Source organism: Penicillium digitatum, chromosome 1, assembly GCF_016767815.1.
Source record: "Penicillium digitatum chromosome 1, complete sequence".
Taxonomy (NCBI): domain Eukaryota; kingdom Fungi; phylum Ascomycota; class Eurotiomycetes; order Eurotiales; family Aspergillaceae; genus Penicillium; species Penicillium digitatum.
The window spans coordinates 6,628,528-6,641,341 of record NC_089384.1 but is presented as its reverse complement, the minus strand read 5'-3'; the positions used below and the strand labels follow the sequence as shown (position 1 = coordinate 6,641,341).

Sequence of the window (12,814 nt, the reverse complement as noted above, 5' to 3'; positions counted from 1 at the left end):
TGAACAACGACGAACAAGGATAGACCGCCTATAGAAGATATTCATAGTTGAAGCATTGTTGATCACAAAGTGTCTGCTGGACAATGATTGGCAGATAGGAGATTTAAAAAAACAACATGGAAAGTATTCAACAACTGATTTTTGACTTGGGATTACCATAAGCAAACCTTCAGTTCCCCTTCCAGGGACCTGGTCGCAGCATCCGATCTTCTTTTCCGTAAACACTGACATCCTTGACAATGGCAATGAATCTCCGGTGGTTCTCCTTGGATTCGCCAATACGAGGACGGAAAACTTTCAAGAGGTCGCTGCTCAGAATGCCAGATGCTGGGATGGCCGCATGGATTTCCCCGGCCGTAGGGAACGTTTGGATTCCAGAGATAGGAGTCGACACACGATGGCCTGCGGATAGTTTAGTTCGTGTCTTGTATCCGAAAATGTACGTTATCCGGAACTCACCTCTGATGCCGTCGGGGCTGTTGGCGCGACTTCCGGGGAGTCTAGGCAAAGGACTTGCGGCGCGAGACCCTTGTGGAGTGCCACCTCGAGAAACCGAAGGAGGGGGGTTGAGTTTCAGTTTCTTGATCTTGCCACCCTCGGTCATTTCAGCTCCAGATCCGACACCAGTGTCGACATCACTGCCAGAACCAGCGCCACCAGTAATGTTTCGCACACGTTTCTTGCCCTATAAAATCAGTATGTATTGACCAGAGGGGAATGCTCGCACAAACCTGCAAAGCGGATGGAGAGATCGGACGCGACGGGGGTTGAGACGCAGGGAGATGCATGCTTTTCACCTTCTTTCGAGATGTGTCGGTGCCGCTCGCATCAGAAGCGTTTGGTGATCCAAGCCTTTTCCGAGATCCAGCAGCTGAGGCTTTTTTCAAGGGGTCTGTATGCTTGGGTCGGCCGGAGGGGGTACTTGATCCCTTGGAGAGGAGCGCTTCTTTCTGGTTCTTTTCTTCTTCTGCCTTCTTCCGTTCCTCCTCCTTGGCCCGTTCGGTTTCGCTGTCGTCGGAGCTCTGTCCACATTAGTCTTGGGTTTGCTGTCACAAACGGGTGAAATTTTACCTCCTCATCCGTGTATGGGTTGACGTCGGAGCCGCTGCTGTAATCAAAGTTTCGTTCTCTCTTCTTCAGAGCCTTGCGAACACCCTTGCCCAACACACGCCGGGCCTCTCTTTCACGTTTCTCTCGCATTTCTTCGGCATCATACTCCTTCTCGTCCTTGAGATCGAACACATTCGCCTTAAGCTGATCCTCTTTAATTCTCTTTTCGGCATCCTTCGCATCTTCATCCTCAATGAAGAGGTCATCGTGCTCTTCGTCATCAGCAAATCGATCTTCTTCGAAATCCATTTCACCGGCCTCCAATCCCGCGCCATTTCCGATATTTGTGCCCTGTTTACCGGCGTAGACTTTGCGCTGTTTGGCATATGTTGCCAATTCTTTTTCTTGCTCCAGCTGCTGCTGTTTTTCCATGAACCATCGAGGGTCTTTCACTCTCTTGGCCATGAATTTCTCGGCCTCGTCAATGGTCAAAGCCTTAAAGTTACTCTTAGCATTGAACTTGTACCACTTTTCGGCCGGGATCATTCTCATCTTTCCATTTTCAAGAACAAAGACCGCATGTGTTTCTGACAGAGCTGCTTCGTAGTTTCCAACCCAGGTGTGCTGGTTGTCAAAATCCTCCAGATGCCATGGCAGGGCTTCTTCATACTTGATCCGTGCTCTTGCGATCTCCTCGGGGGTCATGTCCGACTTGAAAACCTGCTGCGTCTTCTGCTTTGGTGCATTTGGTCTTTTCGAGGTTGAGCCAAGGGCGGGAGCAATTTGGGAAAGGTTCTCGGCACGTTCCTTTTCGCGTGCTGCCTTGCGAGCATCAAATGCTTCGCGTTCGGCTTCATCCATTGGCTGGCCATCGATCTCGGACCTTCCCGAGTTTGGATCATGAGTTCGCGAACGTGGGTCGCGGCGGTGAAGTCGGACTGGTCGAGTGAATTGTGATTCGTCACGAGGGTCGACGCTCTTCTTCGATGCAAATCGTGCGATGTGGTGTTTCAGTCCCTCCATCAGAGCCCTCTTTGTCGTCACCACCGGATAATCAACGTATTTATCACTAAGCAAGGGGCCGCTGAACCCGTTCGCTGCCATGTGGTTGTTTAAAATCTCAAGCATAGGCCGCTCGGATGGAAAGATTGCTTGAGGGTGGGACGGGCGTGAGGGAAGAGTCTTAGTGGCTGTTCTATTGCCGACGGGAGTGGCGCCAGCTGGCTTGGGGACAGGCCTTCTCTTCGGTCTAACCAAAGGATCTGCTGCCTTTGGACGACGCATCCTCATCAGCGGTGCACCATTTGGTCCAGTTGGAGTACGAGCGTTCGAGGGATTCGTTGGGGTTGACATGTTGTCGACGTGCAAAACAGAGTTGCACGAGTGGTAGGAGGCGATGTGACTGGTTGCGTCAGAGTCGGAAATACAGAACAAAGGTGAAAATGTGCCTCTCTTGTGTTGCGACAAGGGGAGAGCAGTTTCAATAAAGAGTAAAAGATCGGTAAGCCACTTGGAAAGAGCTGGAGGCAGCATACCGGAGGTATGACGGTTGACCTCGGAGCAATGTTTTCCCGCCCCGCTGTCACGATCCCGTGACTCGGACAGTTCCCCGACGGTTATGTCATCCATGCATCCGGAGGCTCTTTGACCGAAAGATCACCTCTACAGGGCGTGAGCTCTAACTGCTGGTCTCGTAGGTCATAATGAAGTGTGTAGAAAGTTGAACCAAAACGGAAACGTAGAGGATAAAATTACTACACCTTGCTTGATCCCAATGGTATCTTCTCCGATTAACTGGCTAGGGGCTAGATATATTAAGTTGAATTGCTGATGTATTCTGAGTCGTCTGACTGGAATTTACATTTTTCAAGTAATGCAGAATCTACTGACCGAATCGTTGACCCGGTTCCAGTGGTTTGTATGGACAAGCAATCCAATCACAACCCTTGACACTGTCAGCAGGCATCAAACAGCCAGATGATTATCAACTTACTTGTTTATAAATCTCCGTCCCCCACCATTTGAAACCATCGACCCAGCCAGGGTAAATGAAGACGAAGAAGACAACGACGACTGCAAATGCCAATCCAGAATCCAATGCGGCCGACAAGGTCATCGCATATTTCTCCCACCACGCGGTCTTTCTTCGGCGGATCACATAATTAAACACAAAGCATACAAGGGCCCAGATGGAAAAGTTGAGCCCGGTTGCAGGTGGTATCCAGCTCAGACTGCCAAACAAGATGGGGAAGTTGACCATACGCCAGAAGCTCTTCTTGCTGTGTCTCCCCAGAATCCATGCTCCTAGAGGAGCGACGGCTCCCACTAAAAAGGCCCAGACAAGCGGACGGTAGAGCCCTCCTGGGCCAAAGAAGCGCTGGGGGCCAACGACCCCCCAGAGAATACTGCCATTGAAATGTACTCGAGCAATGGGGCAATTGAACCCATTGATGGCCTCCGGGGTGCAAATTCCCGGGACAAAAGTGAACATCCAGTTCAGCACACCAATTTGGGTCAGACTCGAGATCAAAGTCGCCATCATCTGGACGCCAAACAGAATTCGTGGTGGGATCTTCATGTAATGGCCAAGTTTGAGGTCCGAGGAAAATTTGATCCCTTGTGCAGAGCTGATATATGAGTAGGTCACGAAAATCATGTTCGCCACAGGCCTTCCTGGAAATACGATACCGCAAAGGAGCTGACAGATCAGATAGAGGCTACTGTGTTGATTGGTGACAGCCATGATGATACCCACTGGGATGAAAAACACGGAAGTGATACCAAGAGCCAAGAGTAGCCCATACCAAGGCAGGTGCGTTGGGTAACTATCATATCAGGGTCAGCTACTATCAAAGGTTAAAGTCGGGGGGAAACTTACTATTCCACCGTGAAAATGGCTATGGCAAGCATAGAAATGAACACTATGAGATACCACGTGAGGGGAGCGTCCTTGTAGCGCCTCATCAAGCGACAATGAACATCTTCCCCCGTCAATGGAATTTCCTGGTTCGGTTCATGCGGGATAACCCTTGGGGGTTCACAACTCTGTCGAACCGTCTCATTGCTTCCACGAAGGGGCTGGTAAGTCTCCAAGCCCGTGACTTCTCGTCTGTCCTCAAATGCCTTTCTAGTCTGATGCAATATGTCCTTCCCATACCAGCAAATGGTGTGAGTGACAAGAGATGTCAAAGCAGCAAACTGAACACCGTAAGATAGCACATAGGTGATTGGGAGATAGACTGGGGAGTAATCCTGGTAGGCCTGTTCATCGAACAAGAAGTCTGCGGTCAAGATTCGGCTCACATTGTATGGTCGCCCACCATTATCGAATACAGCTGTTGAAACAATGGGCATATATGCAGAGAAAAGAACATTTTTATAATCTTTCTTTGATCAGCAAAGTCAAATGAGATAGCATGGGGAGAACTTACAAAGTATCGGGGCGGCTATCCAGATGACAACCACCAGTCCCGTCACGATATTGGCTGCGGCCCACCAAGGCGTGAGTAATGGGGAGCCAATGTAGGCAATCTGAGCCCAATCGAAGGTCAGGGGGAACATGCCAAGACCAGAGGCAACACCAAACTAGAGTGGTTAGTCTAAGCAGCGGCCATGGACCTGAATGTCTTACCAAGTTCGAAATCACCACATTTTTGGGTGCCAGCCAAGTTATCACATTAAAATAACTTAGAGCAGGCATCAACAATCCCGGAACAAAATACCAGAGAAATGCGCCTCCCCACACAACCACGAAGAATTTATATCGAGAGATACTCCACCCATTTGCCCTTTTGTTGACAGACTTGTGCATTGTCGAGAACATTGCAGTGGACATCAGAGTTCCCGGCCAGATCATAGCCGATGGCCGCACGAGGAATCGTCGTGTTAGACCCGCGAATGCATATCCCAAAACCTGAGTGGATACGATGAGTAGCAGTTGATAGATGATTGGAACATCCTGGTTGTAAAATTTATGTTGCTCGACAATAACCTGCCTTGGTCAGCTTCGTCACAAAGATCTCGTTGGTGCACTAACGTCGGTCGCGAAGGCAAATCCAAAGGATATATTGCTGCTAATGTAGACACAGGCATGCTCCTTCTCGTTCCAACGGCCCTGGGCAAACCAAAGTCTGACTCGGGACGCCAATGGAACAGGAGGAGCATCGATGTCACCGGATTGTAATTCTCGGTGATGAAGGGATCCGTTCTCAAAAACTTCGAGAGGGTCACCTGTTTGCTTGAAAAGAATATCCCAGAATTTCCCCAGTGGATGGACTAGAACAAGAGCAATGATTGGGGTAATGGAAACACTGGGATAGCGCAAAGAAAAGAAGAGATTGGCGGCGGACCCTGTCAAAGAGAATAACAAAGAAAGAATCCACATCCGAGGTGCTGAACATCATTAGATATACGCAGGAAAAAGCACTAGGAAGAAAGCTTACTGTTTATAGAAAGAGATATATTATCTGTCGCCGGAACTGAGGCTCGAACTTGGGCATATGGCGAATTGTCTGGAGGATCCTCACTCGAGGATTTCGAATCATCATCATCAATGTCGAGGACACTTTCATCATCACTTGTCATGTATGGCGAAGACGCCGGTGTCTCCTGCATCACCGGGTTGCCCGGTACTGCCAATCCGGTGGCAAACGAGTATTTCGAATCAGGGCCCATTCCCACATCGGACACGGCGGATGAAGGCCGACGATTTCTCTCTGCGTACAGGCTGTTTCGTCGCCTGACAGCGGAATGTGATCGTCTCGGGGTGGACACTGGTACGTTGGAAGAACCTCCAATGTCATTTTCGAAGCTCGCGCGTTGTAGATCCTCACGAACGGTCTGACCACGCGGAATTGAGATACCATCTTCTGAGTCGTTTGAGCTACCCAATGATCCATAAGAGGAAGCACCCAGGATGGGCGACGAGGGAAGAAGAGGGGCGCGCGACATGAAGGCCCGAAAGCGCTGAACAATCCCAGTGTCGGGGTTCATGTCGGGAGGCAGATTGTCAATTTCGGGGTAGGTTCCATTGTCGCTCGCACAATCATCAAAATTGGAATCAGTTTGATCCGATTCAGCGGGAAGCCACTTGCGCCTCGGGGCCGAGGGGCAAGACAGCTTCCGCGTCCGCAGTGGAATATTGGCCGACGTGATGGTGGGGGGGATGATGAATTACCGAATTTATTCAGGTTAGGTCGTGCATTAGCTCGAGATCGATCTGGGCATCGAGGAATCAGAGGAGAGAAAACCACAGAGCTAGTGGAGGACTAAGGTGGTAGTGTGGTGAAGAACGACCCATCGTCCCCTCCGGAGCTGGGCTGCCCCACCGACATCGGCAGATTTATCTTCCCTTTCCAATGAAAGGTGACATACGAGGCACGAGATACATCAATATACAGTGTTGTATAATGTTCACTTTCATATGTACAATTGATTTGGTATCTAATCGCTTAAAACAGTTCTACAACCTTTTCATCCTCGTTCTGAGGCGCCTCGATTTGAGGTTGCTCGGACTCCTCTTCACCTTCACCCTCTTCGTCTCGCATCAGGACTTGCACTAACCGGTCACATGCCTCTGTCACATTCTCGTCTTCAACATGCAAGTGAGTCTCGCGGATTAAAGGGTAAACCTGGACTGCTCGCATCTTATCCCGACCTTCTCGAGTTGTGGTCAGGAGGAGCAAGGTTTCTAGATGGGTTGTGATGATGCTGGTGTCGCTGTCTCGTTGCTTATCGGGCGGCAAAAGCTGAAGATCTGGCAGCATATCCGCCGTATCCTCTTCCGACAGCTCCTCTGGACCTGCAAGCGGGAGTAACAGGTAAGGCAAAAGGTTGGCGCCATCCTCGTCAAAGAGCATCGGGTGCGACTCGATCTCGAAAGCCACGTTCTTGATTGTAGATGCAACACCCTTCCTCCGGATATCGCTTTTGTGCTCAGTGAAGACCGTCAGTTTGGTAATGGGGACCACCCCATCGTACTCCTGGCGTTGGGTGAAGTAAGCTCTGCCCTTCTCTGTCTGGGATAGGTCGGCAAACAGGTATGACAGGTAATCATAATTGGCGTACTTGTTGAGATTACCCTCGGCACCCTTCACGAAGCAGTCCATCAGCTGATCGATTGCGTTCTCGGAGGTAGATACGGATTCGGGGATTCTGCGCTTGAGGGAGAACAGATTGTGTAGTTTTTCGGATTTGGCAAGATTGGCCAAAAGCATGGCCACTTCATCAGCGTTGGGTTCCTTGGGATTCTGGGATTGAACGAATTAGCCCCATTCCTGCCTACAGGTATGACACCCGAGGCCACTCACTGTTAATTTTACGAGCAAGGTCTCAACAAACTTGTCATCCTCGGCGAGAAGTTTCAACACCTCTTCATCCCCAGACAAGTTGACCAGGATGGTCAATGCATTCTTCGCAATGGGCTATACAAAAAAAAATCAGTCGAAAGTCACTCCCTCCCCCCTGACACCCCCCATGATCGCGAATAACGCACAGAGTAATCGCGGGCCAGAAGCTTCAAATCGCGAACGGGTAGGAGTTGATGGCGCTTGAACAAATCAGGCTGGGCGGTGGAGAAGCCGACGAGGTTTTCGCAAGCTATGAGCTGTTAGATCATATCTTTGCGCCATGAGAGGAGTTGCCGTACCGATTTGTCTAATTTGGGTGTTGCCATGGTGCAGGAATTCCACCAGCTATAGAAAGATGTGAGTGAGCTGATCAATATCGTCAGTCGCAAACACGCACCTCTTCCAGTTCGGTCGGCATCTTGGAGTATAATCTACAAGCCAAAAAAAGGGCTCCTGCGTGTGTGTTGTCTCCAAAATTGTAGAATCTTAAAGATTTTTTTTTTTCGTGGAAGTGGGGGTCCCCGACGTCACTGGAAGCATAGAGATGCTCCAGCCCTCATTACTGTTTGCAATGCAACAAATTTACCCCTACATACGGATTATAGACAGTCTTGGAGGACAGAGGTGGATATTCACTACTAGGTATCACTTTCAATCAATCCATAATTGTACAACATATATGTTGAAGTTACTATCTCCGAAAGAGGTCGGAACTGCCCCGCCTCTAGCGTTCCCGGAGATCGACTCTTTGGCCTTCAAGGCAGCTATACCCACGGAGTACTCCGTACAGCATAGGTAGACCGCAAGCCTACCGTCTCAACCTCCGAGCCATACCATGGAGAACCCAAATCTCAACGAGATCCATGACTTCCTAGTCTCATTGGCCTTCAAGGCCGGGGATATCATCAACAGTGCACTCCCAGAAACCACCGGCACAGGATCCAAAATGAATAGTCCGTATTGATACAAACAGCAAAAGGGGAAAAAAAAACTGATCTCCATAGGTGCCGACCTCGTCACTGAATATGACCGTGCTGTCGAAAACATGATCTCAACCTCCTTGAGGGAGAAATACCCACATTACGAGTATGTATTTTGCTCTTTCGTAGCTGCTCGCATGCTTTCTGATGCTTTATTCTCTTAGGTTCCACGGCGAGGAAACGTATGATCCAGCGCGCCCATTGACCGATGCTCCTACCTTTGTCGTAGACCCCATTGATGGAACGACGAACTTCGTGCATGGCTTTCCATTTGCCTGTGTTTCGCTCGGGTTCGCTGTTGGACGCATACCGACGGTGGGCGTGGTGTATAACCCCTCCACCAAGACCCTTCATTCTGCTATTCGAGGCCAAGGCGCTTTCCTCAATCGTGAAACTCGCTTGCCGCTTAAAGGTGACAATGTCGAGCCCCTGTCGGGACTAGCGAATGCTCTTATTGCCATTGAATGGGGCGCGGATCGTAGCGGGAACAATTGGGAGACCAAGGTTCGGACTTACGAGAAACTGGGCCAGTCGAAGGAAAACGGTGGTGCTATGGTGCGCGCAATGCGAAGTTTAGGCTCGGCAGCGTTGAATTTATGTGCTGTGGCTGATGGCTCTCTGGATTTGTATTGGGAGGGTGGATGCTGGTCCTGGGATGTCTGCGCGGGATGGGTGATTCTCTCTGAAGCCGGGGGCATTATGGCAGACGGCAACCCGGGAGCTTGGGAGGCTCGCCTTGATGGGCGAAAGTATCTTGCTGTCCGAGGTTCTCCAGGCGGAATTGGACAAAAGGAGATGGTGGAAGAGTTTTGGAGTTATGTACAAGGTGACTTGAAGTATTGATTCTCGGGCTAGTTAGTTGAAAATGATACAAAGTAGAAAAGGCCTCAATCAAAACCAACATTCAAATAATTACAGGGTATGCCTAAGGAAACCATATGTACAATGAAAGCCAGGATGGCGCTATTGTAAGTGACGGAAACCAGCTTTAGTTTCCACTTCGAAGCCAGAGACGCTGTCATCCTCGACAACTTCACGATCAGTCCATCGTGCTGAATCCTGTCTCGATACAAGATGTCGGTCAGTGGTGCTCATATGCGATTCATCATCGGCCGGTAATATGTCTTTTGGACCGGAAGATAGATCTTGCGATCCATGGAGATCGGAAACGTTTGGCAAATCGTCTGTACCTCTTGCTGGATTTGGATCGACGGAGTCGGACTGTCCTTCAACCTCATCACCCGAACTAGTCGGACCGACATCCGGAGACTTGGCCAATTCCACATTTTGCTTCAAAGAATCATCAGTCTCCGCAGGGAGAGTGTGGCCGAAATGTGTATCAACCAAGTGTTTCACAACAGGCCAGCCATAGGCATTGGTAAACATGCGCCGCACAATTATATTGTTGTGGGCATCGGGCTCGAGTCGAACAAGAACCTTACGCCAAGTCAGATCACGGTGATAGGCTCTCGCAATTTTTTCTTCAACCTTGAGGCCACTTTCGTTGTCCGTGGTGCCAGCAGGGGAATGTTCAGTGGCCGCCGACTTCGATTGCTTACCCGGTAGCGAACCAAATGCCAATGTGCGTCGCTTTGTCGGTGAATGGGGTGGTATATCTCCTGGGTGGTAGATGCGATCGTGAAAGATTGTCCGCGGTCGCGAGGCAGGGTCCATTATAAATTCCGCAGGTGGTAAAGGCGGCATCAGCAAGTCCCCCGCACACTCGAAAAATGTCGTCTTTGGAGGCGTATGCACTCCTTCGTGCTCAAGCGAGGGGCGTCCATGAGTAGTGGGCAAGGTGCCATCGCCACCGCCATCACTGGTCTCCAACGTGCTCAGAGTCTGGCTACGCTTATAAATTCTAGCATTTTTGCTATTAGGGGGGTTACTGCCCAGACTTAGGCGAAAAAGCGAGAAAAAGCTGTCCAGGGGACTGTGAGGCGCACTTCCCGAAGAATTTTCCTTCGCCGCACCCTCCTCTAAAAGTTTCTGGCTGGACACATGACTGGGTGCTGCTAGGAATTGTAACGGCCTCGGGGAGGTTATATCTTCGTCCAAAATATCGTCTTTGGGCCTTGCAGAAACCTGGGTCGCAGAAAATGCATCTTGATGATCGGCCTCCAATGCTGGGAGGCTCAAAGGCAGTTCTCCATCGGGGCGAGCGAGTCGCGGGGATTTCGAGTTGGCGCCTGTCAACTCTGCCCACCCCCATTCAGCCACAGTTCCAACAAGTCCATTGTCTCTCCTCGCCTTTTCAACTCGATCTAGACCTTTCCAGTCTAGGAAAAAAAGCGAAGATGTTCGCAAAGGAACTATCCCATCATTCACCACATTCGAATACACTGTGCGATGCTGGAATTTCTTAAGAACCTCGTGGGCAGGACCACAAGGAAGAATCCGTAGAAGCGGTTTGGCGCCAGGATCCGAATTGCCGGGGTCTGTTGCAGATTCTCCTCTTCCAGCAATAATGGCCCCCCAGCCACTTCGAACTTTCGGTGCCGTCCAGCTCAACCCGAGATCCTGGCCGGTGCGACCAACTAGACCTAAATCCAACGCAAATCGAACATACAGTGGATTCTCATTGCTAAGACCGAGAAAAGGGGTTGCAAGAGCAATAAAGTTAACAGGCTTGATTCGCTCAAAAAATTGTGGCGAGTGCTTTTGGATATATGCGATTGCATAGGTCTGAACCAGCCCTCCGAGAGAATGGCCAATAAAACTAATGCTCGTAATCTGGTAGGCATGGTCTTCATTTTGAAATTCTTGGGCATCCACTTGGGGGGTGGATTCCGCAGAATGAGCAGATTGTTGAGCTCGCTCCTTGCGAGGACTGAAAGACCGGGGAAATGGTTTCGACTTTGAGCCCTTCAGAGGGAAATAGGGTTGATCGGGATACGTGAGAAGCAGGACATATTTGGCCAGTCGTTTACCGAGGTATTGAATCCCACGTTCAGTCCGAACGGCATTGCCCGAGAACCCTCTGACAATAACTTGCTCTTCGTTGTCATCGTCGAGGTTATCACCAGACTGGCTATTTTGCTCCTCCTCAGCATGAACGGATTCACTGCTGACAAAATGAGGAATTAGAAAGTTTGTATACCCAAGCGCTCAAAGAAGGATCTCATACCTTGTCGGATTTTCTCGATCATCCAATCCAACAGGGCTGACATGGGGAGCTTTGGCTCGATTGTCTTTCATTTTAGACTTTCTCATGGCTGCGTCAATGCTCTCCTTAAGATAGAGCATGTCTGCCCCGAGATTGCTGTGCAACCCATGTGTCAATAACACGAGATGGACCTTCTTCTTGGCACTTTTCATCGGAGCCTCAGGAGAGACCTCCGGCGCTGGATTGTCACACAGAGGTTGCGACTCTTGACTCTTCTGATCAAGGCTTTTGGAAGCCGGCTTCGCCGAGGGGAATGGCGGATTGTTCCATAGACTACTTGTATCGTCAACATGAAGAGCGATTGCTTTTGAGTACACTCCCTTCGAGGCAAGCACCTGACTACCTCTAGTTTCAGGTAGCCAATGGTCTTGTAACTTTGCCGGAGGCCCGGAAGAACCATTTCCGCCACTCCATGCACCGCCCGAGGAACACGCCAGGGAGTTTTCATCACGGCCGACCAGCAGTTCAAAATGGACCGCTGCGCTACTTGAGAATATCACCTGCGATTGTATCTCAACAATCCAGCTAACGCTGTGTCCACTTGCCGGTCCGCCTTGACCCGGAGAGCCAAAATCGTGCGCTTCCAGGAGACTAGCCGGCACCTTGATGACGGCGTCCCAGCCACCCCCAGCCTTCAGGTATGGTTCAAACTGCGGTTGACCATCTAGGTCCTGTCGCTCATATTTGGTGTTGGGGTCAAACTGCGAGGGATAGCACGCGGCGTATAGCGTGTACGGGCCATGGAGGTATGCAGCGCGCAATGGGCTGGCAGATGTATTCTTCACCCTCACGTAGAGATTTGTAGGAATAGGAAGGATGTGATCGGCCGCTGGATTGTATGTAATGGTGTACCTGTTGGACGATTTCCTATTAGCGACCCAGGAGGGCTTCAGACTTGAGGGGCAATCCAGACAAGACTCACCTAACGACTTCCCCAACGCGAACACTGCCAACTTGGTGGATTAACAACATTTCGGCCACTTTCTTGGTATCCACCGGACTTTTTCGCCAGCCGGAGAAGGTATGAAATCGCGACCTTTTATTGCAGGGCTTTGCTGCACCTTGGTCTGGGGTCTGGGAGGCCAAATAGGTGCGCGCAGTGATCAGCATCGAATCTAATGGGCAGTTCCATTCTAATCAAGCGAATTCCAAAGCGCTAGATAAGAGAGACTAGCGAGACAACAATGATTTCATTTGCTGGCGCGTCCCATATGCTGGGATGGGTGGAGTGTGGTGGTTTACGGGGGTCCAATCCCGGAGATGGCGGAAAA

At 50.2% G+C, this 12,814-nt stretch overlaps 4 protein-coding genes across 4 annotated transcripts; 1 reads left to right on the top strand and 3 right to left on the bottom strand.

Annotated features, from left to right (window-relative positions):
• Positions 1-169: 169 nt before the first annotated feature.
• On the bottom strand, positions 170-6,042 carry Pdw03_4633 (Oligopeptide transporter OPT superfamily; the record flags this gene model as incomplete). The annotated part of the gene is made up of 13 exons (XM_066100788.1): positions 170-402; positions 460-685; positions 732-1,022; positions 1,072-2,452; positions 2,586-2,629; positions 2,806-2,855; positions 2,941-2,995; positions 3,044-3,875; positions 3,929-4,433; positions 4,482-4,635; positions 4,682-5,041; positions 5,087-5,442; positions 5,493-6,042. The coding sequence occupies 13 exons, from the start codon at positions 6,040-6,042 to the stop codon at positions 170-172; spliced, it is 5,037 nt and encodes a 1,678-aa protein (XP_065956188.1).
• A 458-nt stretch (positions 6,043-6,500) lies between these two features.
• Positions 6,501-7,815, bottom strand: Pdw03_4632 (DNA-binding protein HGH1, putative; the record flags this gene model as incomplete). Its single annotated transcript, XM_014675467.1, has 5 exons — positions 6,501-7,298; positions 7,359-7,472; positions 7,544-7,647; positions 7,697-7,742; positions 7,795-7,815. 5 exons carry the CDS (start codon positions 7,813-7,815, stop codon positions 6,501-6,503), a joined length of 1,083 nt encoding a protein of 360 aa, XP_014530953.1.
• A 417-nt stretch (positions 7,816-8,232) lies between these two features.
• On the top strand, positions 8,233-9,220 carry Pdw03_4631 (Inositol monophosphatase, putative; the record flags this gene model as incomplete). Its single annotated transcript, XM_014675468.1, has 3 exons — positions 8,233-8,350; positions 8,402-8,483; positions 8,542-9,220. The coding sequence occupies 3 exons, from the start codon at positions 8,233-8,235 to the stop codon at positions 9,218-9,220; spliced, it is 879 nt and encodes a 292-aa protein (XP_014530954.1).
• A 120-nt stretch (positions 9,221-9,340) lies between these two features.
• Pdw03_4630 (Lipase/serine esterase, putative) lies at positions 9,341-12,653 on the bottom strand (the record flags this gene model as incomplete). Its single annotated transcript, XM_066100787.1, has 3 exons — positions 9,341-11,441; positions 11,505-12,395; positions 12,466-12,653. The coding sequence occupies 3 exons, from the start codon at positions 12,651-12,653 to the stop codon at positions 9,341-9,343; spliced, it is 3,180 nt and encodes a 1,059-aa protein (XP_065956187.1).
• Positions 12,654-12,814: the final 161 nt, after the last annotated feature.